The sequence below is a fragment of the Schistocerca piceifrons genome, chromosome 8 (genome assembly GCF_021461385.2).
Source record: "Schistocerca piceifrons isolate TAMUIC-IGC-003096 chromosome 8, iqSchPice1.1, whole genome shotgun sequence".
Classification (NCBI taxonomy): domain Eukaryota; kingdom Metazoa; phylum Arthropoda; class Insecta; order Orthoptera; family Acrididae; genus Schistocerca; species Schistocerca piceifrons.
The window spans coordinates 318,368,683-318,390,019 of NC_060145.1; the positions used below are offsets into that span (position 1 = coordinate 318,368,683).

The 21,337-nt window shown below is 37.8% G+C and overlaps 1 protein-coding gene across 1 annotated transcript in view; it reads left to right on the forward strand.

The window, feature by feature from the left end:
• Positions 1-21,337, forward strand: part of LOC124712056 (cellular tumor antigen p53-like) — an 82,197-nt gene that overhangs the window by 4,496 nt on the left and 56,364 nt on the right. The window contains exons 2-3 of the mRNA XM_047242351.1: positions 4,773-4,809; positions 15,606-15,791. Coding sequence (XP_047098307.1) covers positions 4,786-4,809; positions 15,606-15,791 — 210 coding nt within the window. The 5' untranslated portion in view covers positions 4,773-4,785. The remainder of the gene's footprint in view (positions 1-4,772; positions 4,810-15,605; positions 15,792-21,337) is intronic.

Sequence of the window (21,337 nt, forward strand, 5' to 3'; positions counted from 1 at the left end):
TGCCATGCCAGAAAAATGGGAGAAAAGATAACAATGCAAGACAGGAAGACCACCTGTGGATGGGACTCAAACCCACACCAGAATCGAGCAACAGGGCTGACCGAACAGCAGACCTGACACAACACAACCAAGTCAATAGAAATGTATGCAACAACAAAGTGCAATGAACTTTCAACGCTATGCTGTCAACATGTCAAGTACGAGCCACAGTCCAAATTGAGAACAAAGAGAAAATTTAATACCAAAGCAAAGTCGTTGACAAGTAGTCAATAGTACCATGGAGATAGTAACAAATGTTATCAGACGAATTACATGACTGACTGAGTGGTTGAAGTGTAGCGGTATTTATGGCAGCTGCAAGGGGACGCTATTGGCAGGAATGTTTGGGTAGCAACACTGTGGCAGGGCTGCGGTGACACTGCCCTGTGTCATTCGTTGAGGTCCATTTGATTCAGCAGGCAATCAACTTTCATGCAGCCCAATACCAGATTAACCACTGCAGTTGTGTGTCCACGCATGGGGCACATTCCTACCCTGTCTGTTTATTTTCCATTACAAGCCAGTTATATGGTAACAACAAGATAAAGCTCACTTTATAATGCAAGGGGGAAAGATTAATTGAAGAGATGATTCCTGACATTAGAAAGAAAATAAACTCAGTTTAGATCAACATACATCCAAAAATGGGTTAGTGAGTCTGCAGGGTGACAATTTGTACTGGTACATCACATTACACACTATTGTTCCATGTTACAAAAGCTGTTCAAAGTCCCTGCATGGGATGCAATGGAAGCATTCACACATCACATCAAGGATTGCCTCACTCTTTTGAATATTCCAGGCTGTAGCTGAATAGTGTCACAGGCTTCTTGGACTTGCTGTTCAAGTGTCTGCTCACAAACAACTGCTTCAAAACATAACTACACTTTTCAGATAACCTCACAAGGAAAAATCACACGGTTGGTCTCAATATTATGTAGAACCTGCTGCTCTAGAGGTTGTGTACAAACATAGAGCAGCCTCACAGGTTATTCATTCTTTGGAAGGGCCCATGCTCACACAGCCAAAAAATAATGTAAAGGCTTTATGAGTTGGGTGGCACTTTCTGTCTGGGTAAGTGGCCAACAAAATCCATGTGGTCTCTTACCCATTTCCACATTCCTAACCATAGACAAAAACAGTATTAGCCTACTCCTGAAGTGAATAATAAACTATTGTGCTTCAACTTACCTGAAATGACACAACTTTCAACACAGAGAATAACGTTGTTGTTCATCAGTGCCATTTAGATTGATAGATATTCATTAAATAAGTAATACATTAATATCATGTGATGTGTAATGGATAAAACTTTAAGAGTGCTGTCCATGCTATAACCTCGAAGTATATGATGTTAATATCTGTCGTGAGTGGTTATGGGATTTTCTGATGGTGGAATAGCTGATTAGTGTCTTAATAATTTTTTGTATCATGTAAGAGCTATTAAGTATTTAATGTAACAAACACTGTAACATAGGTGCTAAAGTGCACTCTATCAATTTTTTTCAGGGACATACACGCCCGCAACAAGTAATTTCACAATGAGTATTCGTTTTCCACCTTTGGCACACTGTGGCATTTCTGCTACTGATGTATACACTCTAGTACTCTGGCTGCAAGTAAACAGAAACATTATGAGAAATAGAATGATAAGCTTCCAAGCCAACACTGACCGCCTTCTATACTAGCGATCCATCTGTCACATCAAAGATTTTGCTTTTACATTTGTTGGCTTCCTCAGCTACCAACAAAACACTTACCTCTAACCTAACTTAGTCTTTGGGCTATACTACAGGTCAGTCACCACATACTAGATTTAATATTCACATTTTTAGGCTTTGCCAACACACAGACAGATACTCATCTTCCAATCTAACCTACATCCCAGGTTATGTTACAGATAAGTCTGCCATGGTAATGTAGATTTCATTATCGAAGTTAATCATTAATAATACTTCAACAGGTATGTGACAAAAGCAGAAAAAAAGCAGTCAGTGTGAGTAATTGCTATAATTTTGTCAGTACCATCAAGGTTAATATGTTTTGGGCAAAATCATTAATACACTTCAAGATAAAGCAGTAACACAAATGTCTGTATGCAGCAAAATCAGAATTTGAACCAAAGGCCCCCACAAAATAAAATTCATTCGTATGTAAGTGCATGAAGACATATCTACTGAGTGGCTGTTTGTTGATTACAAAGTACTGTGGTCCCATTGACTGTCTCCAACTTCACATGCGAACAAACAATGTGCATGGATGGCACTTTGTCAAGTTTAGCCCTTAATGTAATATAGCAGTACTAATTGCCTTAGTGCAGACTCACCATCAATTTCTGGAAATTTGAGCCTTTTTGTTCCCTTTCCTGTTTGGAATCACCACCTGAAATTTGCCTACTTAGTTAATACTCAGTCTGTATTTTTAAGTGACCAGGACTTTAAGGCTGTTGTAGAAGATCTTTTTTGTACATTAAAACATCATATAAATTTTGTTTACAACAACATACATCTTTCTTCTTCATCATATGCCACTGTCCTAGCATAATTTTTTTGCTGTATCTGCAGATAATTCAGACATAATACTTGAGCTAGAAGAAAAACTATTCAATTTTCAGACACTTGGGACATGTACAGAATATAAAAATCATTTATCCCAGTCTTGATAGCTACACTTCAGAGTCTGAGGTGTCTAGAGTGTGGTGAAGCTGTCACATTCCAGATAAACTCAGTTCCTCACCGTACCACTCAGTGAAACTTGGCAGCATGGCATTAAAGGACTCCCAGATGAAAATGGCACCTTTACATAGTTTTTGTTGCCACTCCTGGTACACTCGGATTTTTTTATAGGTTTAATAGAATGAAATTGCTGAAGGAGGCTGCTGCTGTCACTTATAAAGCACTTGAATAGTATAGCCAGTGACCATGGCGCATGGCATCTTGGGTTGCCTTGCCATTGTCACTCCTGCACATGACAGAATGGTGACACTGTGATGTAGTTGATTGGCAGGTTTACTTCTGTGGGAGGTAGAATTAAAAGTGTGACTTGTTTAAATTGTATGCTGAAATGAGAGGAATACTGAAAACAGGTTCATAGACCTGCTGCTGGATCACATTGTGTAAATCCCTCAGTATTTACTTGAGGAAACTATTGTGTAATCAGGTAGTCACTGCTGGTAAGTACCCACTGCCAGAGTCCACACTGGGCTGTCTTTCTTATATAAACTTCGCCACAGATTGTATCATATTGTGGACTGTGCTAGTAATTTTTGGGCTTATGTATTTATGTGCCTAAACAATACTGCCCATGTCAAGATGTGATTCTGTTACATTGCAACCAATCTCCATATTAAATTGGGGAAATACGGAAGCGTCCGATCCCGCCCGTCTGCTTTGACCCATGACGTCACAAATATGGCGGAAACAAAAACAAACACACACACTTTCCACAAGAAACCTAATGACACTAATGGGACAAGTGCAGGAAATGGGGTGTTTTGGGTTGAGGCCAAACTAAATATAAACAAATTTAGACGCCTTGCGTAGCTACAACGTGTAAGTGAAGACAGCCATGCATGAATACCCACCCACCTCCCCAGGGGTCGTAACTCCTGCAACCCATAGAAGATAAAGATGCTTCAGTAGCTGATTAGTGTTTTTTGTCTTTTTTTTAAAAAAAAAAAAAAAAACTCACGGGATAGAACCAACAGATCAGAAAGATAAATATAATAAACTAAAACAGAAATTGGAGGAAACAGATAATTAAAATAAGTAATAAGTGTTTTTAAATTAAAAAAAAATCCCACGAGATAGAACGAACAGATCAGAAAAGTAAATAAAATAAGATAAAACAGAACTGGAGACAGCCACACTCAAACCAAACTCCGCGCCATCATGACGTCACACACAACACCCTTACGTCACGGGTCAAAGCCGACGCGTGGGATCGGACGCTTCTGTCTACCCTAAATTGGTTATGCCCTGTGACTTCCCAAACCATGCCATTTCACTATTCTCATTTTGACATCTGATCCGTACTCATCACAGCCTTGCAATTGTCAGAACTTGTGAAAAAAGTTGAGTGACCTTAAAGAGCATTTATTTGATATCTCAAATGGTCTGCAACTTCTGTCTGGTATTTTAGCCATGACCACTACCAAACTGTCAGTCAAATCCACTGCCGTTCCTTGTTGTTGACAATGCCATGTAATGCAACAAGAAGAATTTGCTTACTTGTTACTCCAGATGAGTCCTATAATCTGACTCCTACTATAGTTTGTCCAGTGTTGGAGTCCACATGTGGGAACTATATCACTGGCTCTTATTTGGTTCCTAATTACTTTTCTTTTTATTGTAATGTATCATTTGCTTACCATATGTTGTTTGCATTTTCTCTTTGTTGTTAATTTTCTATTTCCTTCCATCCAAACTTTCATTACTGGTTGCCCACAACCACTACTCCTCCTCCACACATTTACCTTTATGTAATAAGTTTATGAAGTTCTAAATGCTAGAGTTTCAACGGTATTTTGAAATTTATGTGACTGCCTTACCCAGTTGTTGTTTCAGTAGTAAGCGTATACTCTTGTTATTTTATTTTTTCTTAATTTAGTGCCACATTGTCTTTTTTTAGGACAGATAGTTAATTTTATGTGTTAATGGTGATGTAGTTAAGTAGCGTATTCAAAGTCTGATTTGTGTTTGTTGCTCAGAGTAATGATTTTAATTTATTTACAGGACTGTTTCTGGTATGGATCCACTCGATGATTTCACAGTAAGTCTACTGCTTGTATTTTACAGTTCCCCAGCTTTACAAACAAATTACAAATTTGCTTGGAGAAATGTATGGTAAACACTGTGCTGTCTTACAATATATTTATTCACAACATGTTTCGATCATTGATCACCTTCACAGTAGTAACATATTGTGACAACTTCACATGTTGTGCATGCTATTTAACCAGAAAAGATGCTGTAGCTGACTTGCAAACATCAGAAGAAGATACTTCATGCCATAATATCGGCTTAGTAAGCAAATAGAAAACATAAAAGTGAAACCATGTGTCAGAGGTAAGGAGCCTAAGACAGTTTTGGCACCTACTGCTAACACATGGTTTCATTTTTGCTGTTAACCTGAAATTTTTGTGGAAAATACTGATTGAAACCATTTGCATCTCATTCCGTAGATTCATAGTGAGGAGGTCTTCAAGGAAATAGACTGTCATAGAGCAAAAATATGTGAGACATATTTACAAAAAATCCTATTTGTGCTGTATTTCAGTTTAATATAATAGGTCCATAGTGGCTAGGAACTTTTTAATGATTCCATGATGCCTGCAGCAGTTAACTTTTTTTAATTTTTGTACCATTGTGCAGTGTGTCCTAGGCTGTTTTCAAGTATCCAGATAAAGATTTTTTGTAAAGCAATACTAGATCCTCAGTACACCATTTTAGTTAAAAGTTTAAAGCCATAATTAAACAGAATATGGGTTACAACAGCTGTAAGCACATATTGGCAATTTAACAGGATGTGTTGTTAAGAAGAGCAGCACACTGCATACTTACAAAAATGATAAAACATGTAATATGTCTTAAATTGCTGTCTAATAATGTGCATACAGGACTAAGTAGGTTATTAAGCTATCTTAATCCTAAGATGTTATTGTGTTAATGCGTAGATGTAAAATATTAACAAATTGATATATTTTATTGTAAGCGCTGCAGTTTGAATGTCATTAAAGTAATCCACTGTTCCTAGCCGTATGTGTTTGCTGAAGACACAAGCATACTAATCATAGGCCCAAAGTCAGCCTTAGGAGGCACAGCTCAGATAATAGCTAACAGCCCTCCAAGTGGTGTACTTCCATCAGTTTAAACCCTAATCCCACAAAGACTCGTATAATAAAATTTCAGGCCAACAATAATGACTAGTTTAGCAACAAAATAAGACATTAATAGTCAGACAATAAATGGAACATGCTGTATTAAAACCTTAGTGTCCAGCTGAGTAAAAAGTTCATTGTCAGCAGGTAGCTAATCAAGAATCTCTGTCCTAGTCAAGAAGCACTGTTCTAATCAAGAAGCTCTGTTCAATGTTTTGTGCTCTTAGAATTATCTCATTGCATTTGCTTATTTTGCATATTTTCATTCCCTGTTGTCTTCTGGGTTTACTTTCTGGGGCAGTGCACCTGAAGTAAATAAAGTGTTTATTTAGCCGAAGTGAGCAGTAAGAATATTGTGTAAAAAGGTAGATGTACATCTTGCTGAACCCTTTTCAAGTATCTAGTAGGAATTCTTACATTCACTTCCCAATCTAAATACCCCTTAATGTTTTTTGTTCCTGATAATAAAAATTAGTTTCAGTTCAACTGTTATACATGCAGTTACAACACACACAAATAATTTTCTTGTAGACTTTGCCTCTTTGTTCAGGGTCCAGAATGGATTTAACTACTCCAGTGGGAAAAATTTCAACAAACTCTCGTCTTAATATAAAGCAAGATGTTGAGAATCCCTACCAATCCAAAAGAAAATTAATTAAAAACATGTCCCATTAGCTCTTTTTATGAATTATTGAGTACTTAGATTCAGTAATTGAAAAGTTCTGTTGACAGGGTTGCCAAAGATTCTGGAAATCAGGGAATTTCAAACACCTTAGGGAAATCAGGGAAATTTGAAGAAAAGGAAACTGGAAAATTTTCATTTTTGTCTCAGTAGATGAAATGGGTTATTTACTGAAGTGTCATGCATCATTGCTAGCTGGGTGCAGACAGTTCGTGCACTGCTTCCCTACTTCCTCATTCCTACTGCTTCCCCCCTTCCTACCACTCCCCTCAGCTTGCAGTCAGTGCTGCTGCCACTTCTTTCTGCTAGCCTAGCAGCTGCTGATGAGAGACAGGGAGGCATGGCTAGTAGTTCGTTGGGATGTGATTCTGAGAGACTGTAGACGCAGCAGCCACAGACACGGTGTTTATGTGTATGTGAGTTGTGTCTAAGTGATTGTGTGTGTATATGTGTGTGCTCATATTTTCTGACAAAAGCAATGGCTGAAAATTTAGTTGTGAATGAGATTGTCTTTTCTACATGCCTGTCTGTGGCTTAGCAATCATCTTTATGATGAGTTGCTACCTATCCTCATTATTATTGATTCTCAGAGTATTTGAACAAGTTTTTTGTTGCATGGATTGATCACCATGGTCTCATTTCATCAACACGCTGTCTGTGGCTCATGAATAGCTGAAGTGGATTTCCATAACAGGCCAAAACCAAAGGTCATTTCTGCGGGTATATGTAATGGATCGAGGCTGCTGATCTGAAGCCATTCAGTTTCCACTAATTTGTAGGCCCTGCTTGTCAGATCTAATCTCACCAATCTGCTCGCCCGCCAGGTCTGTTTGTGTGTGGCGTAATGCAGCGGATTTTCGTGGTTTTTCCATGGACCCAGGACTGCGTTGCTCCTCAGCAGGCCAGAGACTATGAGCGATGGAGTTCAGGAATTGCAACTGTTTCACTGCAAGCACATTGTACTGTGTGGTGTTTTATACACATTTTATTTGTTCTAGTACATTTTGGCACTTCAAAAGTAGTTTATATGTTAGAAAGTATGGACAATAAGAAGAAGAAAATTGTGTCAGTCTCTAGCAGTTTGTATGCTGTGTACTCATATATTTCTTGAAGAAAAAAATCACACAATACCTGTAAAATAATAGATGTCAACAAATTGGGTAATAACTGACAATAACGAACATAGTAGAACTGACATTTTATTGGTGGTCATCTACAGCATTGGTTTACACAATTCTTCCCTGCCTTATAAACCTCTCTCAAGAGGCCTACTTAACTCTCACGTTATTTCTGAAATCAGTGAAGGTATTTTAAGTCCGTATTGTGACTCCAAGGAAATACATATTTTTGTCATCAAATGTCTCTCATTTTATTGCAATAAAATAACATCAGTGGTCTTAATGAAACTATTCTACCATTTCGCTTGCTTTCTCCAGTTCATTACATAAGATATCATGTTGGTATTTAAGATTTTTGCCTACAACAGAATACACCATCTGCTTGCAAGTTTTTTAAAAATATTTCCTAATTTGCACTATTGTTTCTTGCACTGTAGCTGCAAAGACAGGTTGTCAACTTACGTCTTAATTTACCTGAGAGATCTCAAAATTTGTCAGGGAAAAATGTTGAAACTTGCCTGGTAATCAGGGGACTATCAGGGGATTTCACTTGGGGAAACTTGTGGCAACCCTGGTTAACCTCATTGCAAATACCATTGTTCATTGCAGAGTTGCATGACAGGTGGTAATTTACTGTGACTATTTTCTGTAAAAAACATTATTGTAATCTAATAAGTATTATGCTACTGTCAGAGTTACACTTCTACAGCTGTAAATTACAATATCCCAAGAACATCTAGTAACAAAGTTTCAAGAATCAGCTTTAAATTATGACTATAGAATACACTACAATCCTCTATGTATCGTTCACATAGGGATCATGAGGATAGGATTAGAATAATTACAGCAGGCACAGAGGCATTCAAACAACCATTCTTCCTGTGCTCCATATGTAAATGGAACAGGGAGAAACCCTAATAACTGGTACAATGGGATGTAACCTGCCACACTCTTCACAGTGGTTTGCAGAGCATAGATGTAGATGTAGATATTGTTGAGGCTTATAAAGCTTTTAGGGTCTCAATAAATAAATGAAGATGGTTGGAATGTTTCATGACCTAACAAAATTATTTGACTATGTCTGTCACCAAATACTTTCACACAGATCTACATACCGAGGTATATAGATGGTGCAGCAGACAGGTAGCTGTACTTTTCTAACAAAAACTAGGAAGTTTTATTGATAATCAAGACTGTATCTCAGTATCGTCAAAATGGGTACCATCACATGTGGAGTGCCTCAGGTCTCAGTTCTGGGCTCCCTACTTTTAATTGCTTTTATTAGTGCTCTTCTTGTTTGTACAAAATATTGTAAATTGGTCATGTTTGCTGATGACTGTATGGTACTGACTGATAATTCATTAGACAAACTTGAAATTTCAGTTAATAAAGTATTAGAGATGTTGTAATTCATTAGACAAACTTGAAATGTCAGTTAATAAAGTATTAGAGATGTTGTGAGCTAGTATAACATAAATGGTCTTTCGTTTAATTATTGTGAAACAAGCATAACTTTTCAGTGGACTGACCCAAAAGAAGTGCAAAATATAGGAATGCATATGAAACACAACAAGCTGTAGATTTCATGCCTGTTGTTCTCTGTTTGCTGTAGTGTTCAATCAATATTGTTTTTCAAGTTGCCTTTGTTATCAGAAAGGCAGTGGCTGAGTGCAAACACATACAAACATGCATTTTTTTCTTCGTTCTTATAATGTCCAATGGTGTAAATAAAACACCGAAACAAAATTCTTTCACTTAAAAGATATTCTTTTGAAAAAAAGGTATTTATGTTCTACTGTGAAACTTATTATTGATAATCTTTATAAAATTACGGTAAATAAAACTTGTAACATAGTATTGGTTAAAACACTAAAGCTGGCAGTCTTTGTGAATAGAGAGCAATATGCACAAAATCTACAGCTTGTTGTCGATAAGGACATCACTCAATTCAGGAAAAACCTGGGTGAGAAAGAGGACAAAATTGTCGTCATGTTACGGAGCATATTGAGGACGAATGTTTACACTTGGCATCAGGCTGTAAAAACCTAAAACCGCACATCTAGTACAGATTAGCATGTTTCATGTGCAAGAAACAATGATTTGTGAAAGACGATTATAGAGACAGCAATCTTCAAATGTGGTGTTTATCTGTATAAATGACTGCAATTAATTTAAAGCTGTTGTAATACAGCACAGTGATCAGAAGGAAGGTTGCTACTAGAGTCAACCTCGTCAGATAGTGATTGTCATTAAGGCAGTGACTCAGCATACTTTCCCCCCATTCCAAACACTGTGAATCTGTATTGCAGGTGGCCATGACCCAACATGCCGACAATGAAAATCTGGTTACTGTACTAATGCTACATTACATGATCAGTAACTTTGCATATAGTCTGCATTTTCTTCTTTGTTCCAAGGCTGACTTTAACCAGGAATAAGATGCACTTTTCTCAGAAATCTGTATGAAAATCAGTGTTAAAGATTGTGAAAACATCAGAGAAAACTTAAAATGCAGGAAATGTTGTAACACAGAATCATTAATGACAGGAAATCTTTTTATTGAGAGAATAGAACTTCTTTTGAGACCAACAAAAATGAACATAAAGGAATAAGATAATGTAAAATACGGGAACATAAAAATGGGGTTTTACTGTATTCAGTTTAACATAATCTCTATAAAGATGAAGAAATAGGGGGAAAAAAGCTAGATAACCCACAGGTGGTACATATTCATAGCAAAGTAAAATGATCAAATTACACCCTCCACATGTGCAAAAAACTGTGTTCTGCAGCTTATGCTTTTGTTCTGCAGCTTATGCTTTATGCATTGTTTTCTTTTTGAGAAATTTGGAAATTATTAGCTCAGCTTCTTATGGTTATTTTCATACCATATAATCGTATTTAGGGGAAATCAGCTGCAGTAGGGCAGAGGTAGGAGGAGGAAGCAATTAATGTAATGTGGTAGCTGCCAACTGGAAAATGTGTTGTGCAATTGAAGTCAATCCACAAGCAACTAATATGATTAAATCTTTGATCTTTTGCACTGGCATAGTGGACTTGTAAGACTACTTGCAAAGGGGCTGGTGTCCTGTAATTATTTCACTACTGCTGACCATGTTGTGCAAGGATTAGATAGGTCCTCCCTACCACAGTTACTGAACACAATAATAAGAAAATTTTTCATGGAGAAACAGTTACTTGATGTGTATAACAGAATTTAGACAACAGTAAAGTCTTGGACTGCCAGAACCATATTTGCTTTTTTTATGTCAGCACCTACCTGTGGGCAAAGGATGCTCTGAACTTGATTAAAACATTACAAGGAGCAAGTGCACGTGTGTTACTTTATGAAAAGCCTAAACCAAGTGGGAACAATTGTGTATTCTACAAGGGAGAATAGTGATGGGGAGCCTGAATTCATGGAAGCACCTCACATGTGGGCATACCAGCAGCACAGACAAACTGCAGACTGTCATTCACCTGACTATTGTTTGTGAAAAACTGGGACAAAATGAGCAAGAGCAGTGGGAAGCTAGTGGTTTCATAAACTCGTGGTTCAAATTTTCTGTTGAGCCAGATTCCCACCACCTGGCTCCAGTGCCAACGCAAGGGAGGGTGGCCTGGTGGAACTGCACCCGACTCTTCCCTAGCATAAGTCAATGGCAGACATCCTCTACAGATGGTAAAATGTGGCCAAGTAGTGCCAAAGGCAGAAACAACTACAGTACCCGGGGTCCCTGGTGCCATGCTGTCAGGCATGGAGTTGATTTGTCCACTTAACAGCCAAAATTGTTACCCCTTTTTTCCAGCCTGAGACTTACGAGGCAGCCTCCTGTCTTTATTCACAACATTACTGTTTACTCAAATGAATGTGCTATTAATGTGTCTCTACATGAAGTGATAGTAGAACTGGAGGACTAGCTGCTCTTGCTATTCACAACTAACATCTTTAATTGGCCGATTAATTTCGATATTTAAATAATAACTTTTTCAAGAAAGGTCAGCAGCTGCTACTTCACATCCATTTTAAAAATGAAGTGTTACACAATCGCTGGCTCAAAAAGTGCTACGTGCGAAGTCGTAAGAAGCACAACTGGATTCCACCCTAGACCCACATGCAGAAATCGATTCCATGATGTATATTATCCATGATGTGTTTCATAAAGAAAAAAAGGTCCCTCTCTAAAAATAAAGCCGCATACACACTGCCTCTGGAAACAAGTTTCTGTTGGAAAAATTGTTTCTTGCAGTGTTTCGCAACTTTTTCTGACTTTGTTTCTTGTCTCTGTTTCTGTTCACACTGGCAGCAAACATTTCTCATTGAGTATTCACATTGTCTGCAACACTGTTTGTCATATTGCTTTTGTATCGTCTGCTGTGTCATGTTGAGTTACAAGGGAATTGTAATTATATGTTGTGCTGCACTGTTAATTCTGGAAGTCATCAATGGGCAAAAACATGCTACAGAAGTACGGGCAGGAATAACTTGCTACTGAGGGTGGATATGGAAATGACCTGTAGTTTTCTGTGACTTCACTCAGAGATCATCTACTGATTTCGAATTTCTGGAAAATATGATGGCATCATTTGATTCAAAAAAATATATAAATTTCAGGAAGGAAATTACAGTTAATCAAAGGCTTGTTGTTACTCTTCATTTTTTGGCAACTGGAGATTCATTTCAGAGTCTTGCATTTGTATTCGATATTTAAAAGCAAGATGTATATCAAATAGTGCCTGAAGTTTGTGTAGTAGTAGTAGTAGTAGTAGTAGTAGTACTGAAGGATTACGTAAAGGTTAAGTAAATGAAAAGCATTGTGAAAGATGCAAATTATGTAATTTTCATTTCTTTTGTATGATCGACAGAAATCTTCTACAGTGTTGTCACTTTCTCTAATAAATGCGACAAGAATCAACACTATTTGTTCGTGACCCTGACACGTCCATACCCAGTGATAAATTCAAACTCTCAAAATAGATTATTTGTTCTTTTATCACATCATTGAGCTTTGCCACAGCTTTTGCTCATCACACCCGGGGCAGTTTCCGCAGATGGATTTCACATATTGGCCATATGTGCTGTCTTTGTCACTAAACTCCCCCTCATTTTATTTAATAAATGAGAAACAACATTATAGGTCCCACTCTCTTGGTTTCCACCCACACATCTTAATTTTCTCTCAGAGGAGTCAATGTAGAAATGTCACCGATGTAGAAATGCCACCGATGTCCTCTTTGTCATTGTTTCCTCCCTGTGGCAAGTCTTTTAAACCTAAAAGCAAATTTCTTTCAGATGCCAATGACAGAAAATGACTGGCAGGAAATAGCAAGTGTGTTCTCACACTCCCCCCATTGTGTGGGAGCAATTGATGGGAAGCATGTAGTCCTATAGTGCCCTGTTGCTAGTGGGAGTGAATTTTACAATTACAACAGGGCATTTAGCATTGTGCTGCTTGCTGTCATTGACACCAGCTGCAACTTTTTGTACACGGATATTGGCTGCAAAGGAAGAATTTCAAATGGCAATGTATTCAAGAATGCAACCATAAGTGAACTGATTCACAAAAATAAACGGAATTTGCCTCAAGCACAGTGCTTGCTTCGAGGCAGATGACATTTTTCCATTACAGAAAACAATATGAAACCATATCCAGAAAGGCATGTTCAAGGTTCAAAAGGAAGAATTTTTGATTACTGATTGTCTTAGGCTAGAATGGTTGTGGAGAACACATTTGGCATTATGGCTTCGGTTTTCTTTTTGTCCATTCCAAAACCCTATGTTGCCACAACCAGAGGAAGCGTGAACTGTCACCCTTAGATACATGTGTCTCCACAGTTTTTTTAAGGTGAAATCCTGAAGCAAGGAACCAATATAGCCCACAAGAAAGCTTCAATTCCTCATATAGAAACACAAACAGGTGAGATAATCCCAGGTACATGAAGACAAGATGACACTGCATCGATTTTTACTGTACTCCAGCATATAGCATGGAAATCTTCTAACACAAACACTTCGAGGTGAGTTTGCAGATAATTTTTTAAGCCCACAAGGAAGTGTACCATGACAAAATAACTATGGGTGAATGTTGTAGTACAATATAAAATACAAATAAAGACATGCAAGAATAATTTTTGTATCTCTTTGTCCACAGTGTCTGTAATTTCTTGTGGCTCATGAATATTGTCAAGAAACTTCAGCAGTGGATAACCAAACCATGTAGGTTTATATGCAGTGTTTGCACCACTGCATGATGATTTACTTGACACTATCCTCTTCTTTTTTTTCTGCAGAACATCGTTTTTTTGTTAGTGTTCTTGTACTGCTTGCTTTGTGTGTTCCATAAGCAGTCCACAGCCTTATAAAGTGCTAAAGTTCAACAGTCTGGTGCCTTATCCATTCCACACTCTCTTCTTCCAGAAAAATCAAGCGAAAACACAACACAGCACGATAGCATACAACTCTAAACACAATGTGAGATACAAACAAACGCTAGCACAATGCAACGGTGACAGGGTAGCTGGCATAGCTGGCCTCAGACATTGATTCCTTTGATCTGTACCTAAACTGCTATGGATAGATGTCTCCATGTTTGAAAACATTTCCAAATGGTGGCCATAACAAGTCACCAGATTTATGTTTCAGGCACGATTTGTATGCCACTTAATAGTGTGTATCACAGTCGTGATCCTAGACCAAATGAAGATATCCGCTATGAACATAACAAACCTTACTATGGTATTAAGGTGTTTAATTTCAGTTGCTATAACATTTTAATACACTCCTTTCACAAATTAAGTGTTTAGTATAGGGCGGATAAGTTCTTGTTTAAAAATAAACGTAGGACAGTTTCTATTGCAACACTCAGTTTACACTATAGAAAATTTCCTGAACCACAGTGCGTTGTATCCATGAACCTTTAGCACTCAGATACATTCCCAAATCCTTATTTGTGTGCATGTTTATTTTTTTATTGTCAACATATTTAAATAATTTAATTTTTTGTAATAGAACATAACTTGTACATTTTTAATATGAAATGGCTAGTGCTATTTATGCAATGCTATAGAAAGTATCCACAAACAACTTGTGAAACTGACACATTCCATATCTTGTAATTTCTTCACAACATGGATCGATGAATCACGTATTAAATGAATTGTAGTTTTGCAGTACACCCTATGCCCCATACTACATTCACATGTGCGTGTGTGAGACTGCGCCCCCCCCCCCCACACACACACACACACACACACACACACACACACACACACATGCAGTGGATTAATGTCTCTCCCTTTTCTACCTCCCAGGGCTTCATTACACATTCTTTGTCAGTTTCTCTTTGTTACTGTTGCATACAGATCAGTACTTCCACTGCCATAGAAAATAGTGTGTGTGTGTGTGTGTGTGTGTGTGTTAGAGAGAGAGAGAGAGAGAGAGAGAGAGAGAGAGAGTGTGTAGTTATAAAAATAGAGCAGAATTTTGAAAGTTAGTTCTATTTCACAAGCTTTAACTGTAAATGTATCTGTCATCCATTCATTTGCATGTGAATTGTTGCTGGTTTTGAATTTGTTTGTTTGTTTGTTTCTTTTGCCTTGGAGTTTCCATTATTATAAATAGTGATTTCGTATGGAGTTCATAGAATTGTGTTGTAAACTTTAAATAGTTTTTATAAAAGAAATGTGCATCTAATTATTGTATAAATATGATATTTACATAAAATGTTGTTTTTCCAAAAATAATTTAGTAGATTGTACCAGTGGATTGATATCACAGCTTAGCAGCTAGAGTTAATCTGAAGAAATTAATAGCATATGTGGTAAGTTGATATATTTCACAATATGTGATGAGATTTTTTTTTTTTTTAAAGTGACTTCTTTTACACAGGTTAACTGGGATCTTCCTGACGCAAGAGATATTCTTTTAAATCCACAGTCTCTAGTGGTGCAGGATCCACAGAGTGCTGGATTTAGAAATGTTCCATCTGCAACTTGTGCCTTACCAAGTGTATCTCCACTTGCGGGTGATTATAATTTTGCAGCACAGATACACCCTGATGGGCCAGACTGCCTAGTATGTATGCTTCCTAAAGATTGGTTTTGTTGTAAGAAAAAGTTAATTTAACTGCCAGATTTTCATTCAGCCATCCCATTTGTTACCGAAAAGCATAGTTAACTGATAAAACATCTGCAGGTGACTGCTAGATCATGATTTAATATTTTGCTATTGAGATCAGTTTTGTTGATTTACCAGAAAATTAATCTCTGATGCAGAGATAGAGAATGTTTCTTTCTGTGTTTGCTTGCTTGTTAAGTAGAAATGTTTCTCTCTTCATTTATAAAACTTAAAGTAAATTTTCCTGATTACTTGTCACAGTTTTTATCACAACTATGTAAATTTGCAAATACATTCCCAGCTTGGCTTTCAGATTGCATTATCTAAGTCCCACAGTATTCCTTTGAAGCAATAGTTCAGTATCTTCTGGTGATTACTGTAGTTAGTGCTGTAAGACATGTCTAGTCATTCCACTATCAACACACATACTTCAGATTAATATTAAACCAGACTGATATGATATAACATTATTGTGTAGGCACATAAAATATACTTCAGATGTTGTGTTAAAAGAAAATCAAACCTATGTTTTCTCTTGAAGTGGGCCATTAAAAGATATATTGGTATTAGCAGTCTTTTGTTGGTCTGATTCCACCTACGTACAACAAAACTGTGAGTATTTTTAAAAAATCCAGGGAAAATGCAGCTCGTGACTCTGAATAACACACTGTGTCAAACATCCCACTTACTGTTGAACGCTATCTATGATTTGCAAGTCAGTATTGTCACAAATAAATTGTTTTTTAAGCTTCTGCAAATAGTGTCAGTATCGTAATACTGCTAGATTTCAAAACTTATTTTGGCAGTACTGTCATGGTTATGCTTGAGCATTACTGTCTTGTAAAATAAAGGAATGAATGACAATATTTTGCTAACAACTCAGCAATCATGAGGCTCAAATCTTCAGACCTATTGTCTGTGCTTCACATGTAAGCTATATTAAGTCATCTTCCATGTTGTAAAGTTGCAAACGAAGGGGAAATGGGGGGGGGGGGAGGGGGGGAGATTTAACGGTTTCGTAACTCCGAACTTGTAGAGGAAAACAGACTAATGCAGGCAGTAAGATGACAGTAGTGCAGACCACATCAAGATTGTTAAGGATGCAGGTTTGCTTGTTTTGAACTCTCATGGAATATCAGCTCTCCTCATTCACTTTTGCTCAGTACATGTGAATAATGCCTCCAGTTTTTTTTTTATATGGTTGCTGCAATAAAAGCAACAACACAATGTCCAATGCACTATTCTGTAAAGATTTACAAGCACAACTGACATCAACTTACTCCAACCACAAAATAAATTCAGTATCAGAGGCAAAAAATGTAGAAATAGGAGTACCACAAGGCAGCATCCCAGGGCCCATATTGTTTCTTGTCTATATAAATGATTTTCACACCTCAGATGATGCAGCCAAAGCAATAATATTTGCAGATGATACTAGTGTGATAATAAGTGCACCAAAGCAATTGCTACTAACAACTGCTGATAAAGTACTAAATTACATCCACTCTTGGTTCAATGCAAACAGGTTGACATTGAATGTAAATAAAAAAAATTATATGCAACTTGGGATATGATGTCAAAATGTAAATCTCAATCTGGTGTGGGGTGACAAAGCCTTAGACAGTGTGACATCCACAAAATTGCTGGGGATTGATGTGGATGAAAACTTAAATTTTAATGACCACGCAATAAAACTTGCACAGAAACTTAATTCAGCCTGTTTTGTCCTCAGAATTATTGCAAATGTTTGTACCTCAGAGGATGCCAGAATGGCATATTTCGGCTATTTTCAATCTCTTGCCACATACGGAATAATATTTTGGGGTTCCACAACAGGGTGCCTAAAACAAATTTTTTTGTTGCAGAAGAGGGCCATCCGAATAATAATTCACAGTCATCCACAGACACACTGCAAACCCATATTCAAAAAGCTTAGAATACTTACTATACCATCATTATACATATACAAATATGTATTGTATGTCAGGACCCACATTGCAGATTTTCAGACAAATGCCGACTTTCATAACTACAATACCCGTAATAGTGCAGCACTCGATACTCAGTGAACAAAAAGAACGAATACACAAAGGCATGTGAGTCATATCGGTACAAAACTGTGCAACACACTGCCAGTCAACACCAGGCAGTTAGAAGATGATAACAAATTTAAAACAGAATTTAAAAAAATTCTAGTAGAACAATGTTTTTATTCTGTAAATGACTATGTAGGTCAATAATTTTTTTCTGATGATATTTATAAAGGCAAAATGGAAAATACTCTAGCTGTACATAATCATTCATTACATTTACATACTTAAAGGATAGCTGTTGTGTGATGTAAATATATACTTAAGCAGTGTTGTGTATATAAGGAATTGCTGCTTAGGGAGGACAAAACTAAAGTCTTATGAAAAACAGACTATGCGTTTGAAATAACAAGCAAGGATGTATATAGGCTGTATTAATTTCATTGTATTATTATTATTATTATTATTAACTTCATGGTATTATTTTGTTTTTAAACTTTGTCAACCAGATGACTTCTAGCAAATGTGCTAACAATATGACTACATGTTATCATTTGAAGGTGCAACATTAGAAGCAGTGACTCGAGTACTAACTTATTTCTGCAACAACAATATTATGAAATGGATAGATTGCTACCCACCGCATATAGAGGTGGTGTTGAGATGCAGACAGGCACAATGAAAAGGCAACTAAACATTTCAGTTTTCGGGGAAAAAGGTCCTGCTTCAGAAATAGAAAACACACGCACACACACAAAAGCACAACTCATACACACACATGGCCATTGTCTTTGACTGCCCTGCCCTGACTGTGACTGTGTGTTTGACATGAGCAGTAATCTAGGATGGGTGGTGGGTGTAGGGAGGAAGCATGGGGGCAAAGGGGAGGGAGGGGGGGGGGGGAGGATAGCAAGGTATGGGTGGGGAAAAATCTTGTGCTGTTTGTGGGAGCATGAGGAATATGGTGTGGACAGGATAGTGCTGCTAGGTGTAGAGTTGGGTGGCTGTGCTAGGAGGGTGAAGGGAAGGAGAGAGGCAGAAAAGAGAGAGGGGAGAGGGGAGGAGTAGAGTAGATGAGGGGGAAAAGACTGTAGGTGCACTGGCAGAATAAAAGGTACATATAATGCTGAAGTGGGAGCATGGAAAGGGAGAGGTAGGTGAAGGATATGGACAAGGTTGAGGCCAGGATGGAGGATAGGTTGTATGGAGAATTTTGATCTGCACAGTTCAGAAAAGCTGGTGTTGGTAGGAAGGATCCAAAGGGCGCAGGCTGTGAAGCAGTTATCAAAGTGAAACACGTTGTATTGGGTAGCACATTCAGCAACTGTGTGGTCCAGCTGTCTCTTGGGCCACAGTTTGACGCTGGCCATTCATGTTGACAGACAGCTCGTTATCATCGTGCCCTCATAGGAAGCAGCATGTTGGTTGCCGCTAAGTTTGAAGATTACATGGCTGCTTTCACAGTTAGCGCTGTCTTTGATAGGATAGGGTATGCCTATGACAGGACTGGAAGGTGTATGGGAGAAATCTTTAATCTAGGTCTATTGCAGGAATATGAGACAAAGAGTCCAGTCAACAAAGAAAATTGGGGTGTGAACATGGGCTGGGGGGGGGGGGGGGGGGGGGGAGATCAGGGAGAGCATTTAAAGGTTATTTTTTTAGGTTTTTGTTGATTAACTCATAAAACCATAGTTTCTAGCAAAACTTTTCCTGTACAGAATTGAAGTACATGAAATTTTCTGCAAAAAGGGTCCTATTCATTTTTTTATCTAGGACTAATATTTTCTGCATTGCAGGCTATGGAAACGTCACAGTTTTTTTAAAAATAAGCTTTTAATAGCAAAAAGTATTGTTTATTGTTAAATGACATACATAAAAAACAAATATTAAATGTGTATACCATATATAAGTGCAGAACAGGGGGTAAATTGTGTAACAGGGTGGAATGGAAGGCCAGGTGTTGGTTGGAAGCTTGAGGGTAGAAAAGTCGCTGGTTTCTGGTAATGTACTCCCCTCCTTCGTAGGTCTGCAGACTGTAGAGTGAACAGACAGTTCTCCATTCTCTCTACTGAACTACATAAACAAAGCAACTACATGGTGTTTCACAAAGTATTACCGACTATGAAACACTGGTGATGCAGTTTGCAGACATGCATGAGTGTGTTCATTTTTCGCAAAGGGTGTTAACACTTTATCGAATACAGATGTGAATTGCTATACTAATGCAAGAAACCCATACTATCCTGTACAACAGCCGTAGCACCCTTCTGGTAAGACAACTTCCCCTGCCACAAGTGTTCCTCATCTTTCAGTTTACAGACACACTATACCTCCCCCACATTTCCTGTCCAGTGCTCTCTTCTGATTTTGTGAATCATCTTCATTAAGTTCTTGTTTATTTAGTGGAGCTATTTTCAGTTTGTTAAGTGAGTTTGTATTATCAGTTGTTAAGCGAGCTATTACGTGAAACAGCACCACAGCTGGAGCTGTCAACTGTGTACCGCAATGAAGAGCCTGTTCCAAATGTAACATGCTAGCAATAGGCATTCACAATGCTGATTTAGTAGTCTTCACTATCAGTGTCTGGAATGCATTTCACAGAGTGAGGGGTGTGAAATGCATCACTCCAGTCTCAGCTCTCCCAGTATATGAAGAGACCCAGAGGCCCCAGTTAGCTCCCTCTATACCGTAACAGAAGTGGCTCACCTGGCTGTTGTGGAACTTCAGATATTTCAACATAAGTCAAGCAATGCATTACAGCAAATTACTGTTGTAGGTTTCAACATGATTACTCCTATCCCATCAGGTGTATTGACATCAACCCTGCAAGGTTTGCTGCTGATGTGAAAAGTGGCTCCACTCAGTGCAGCTTACTCTAAGTGCCAGGAATTCTTGGACGTATATGCAGTCTACCAGTAATAAAGGGTGAGAGAAAAGCAGTTACTTTATGGTCATACCTTAAAATACCACCAGGTGACTGCAACATGATTACATGGCTTTAAAATAGGCTGTCAACAATAGACAGCAACAAGATATCACATTTACCAATCCAATCCCTTCCCCATCAACAGTACGTCGCTCACTGACATCATCACACTTATAAGTTAAGAACTTCTTAGCTTTTGTGTATAGGAAAGTATTGTACATAAAACTCGTGTAACAAATGCACATAGTACTCACCCAGTAAACTGAAAATAACAGCACTGTGTAAACATAGGCTCAGTGAAATTTTTTGTCTAGTTCATAAGAGAACTGGAGAGGAAATGCTGGGGAGATGTAGTCTATCTGTAAACTGAAAACCAGCAGCGTGTGTGGAGGAGGAAGTCGTCCCTCTTGGGAGAACACTACAACTACAGTATAGGATGACTAAGAATCAATTTCCCGTCTAGCAGTTCAGAACAGTGTACAGAGATTTATGCAGAATCTATCCATATCAATTTCCTTTGTTACTAATATTAACAACTTATATATATA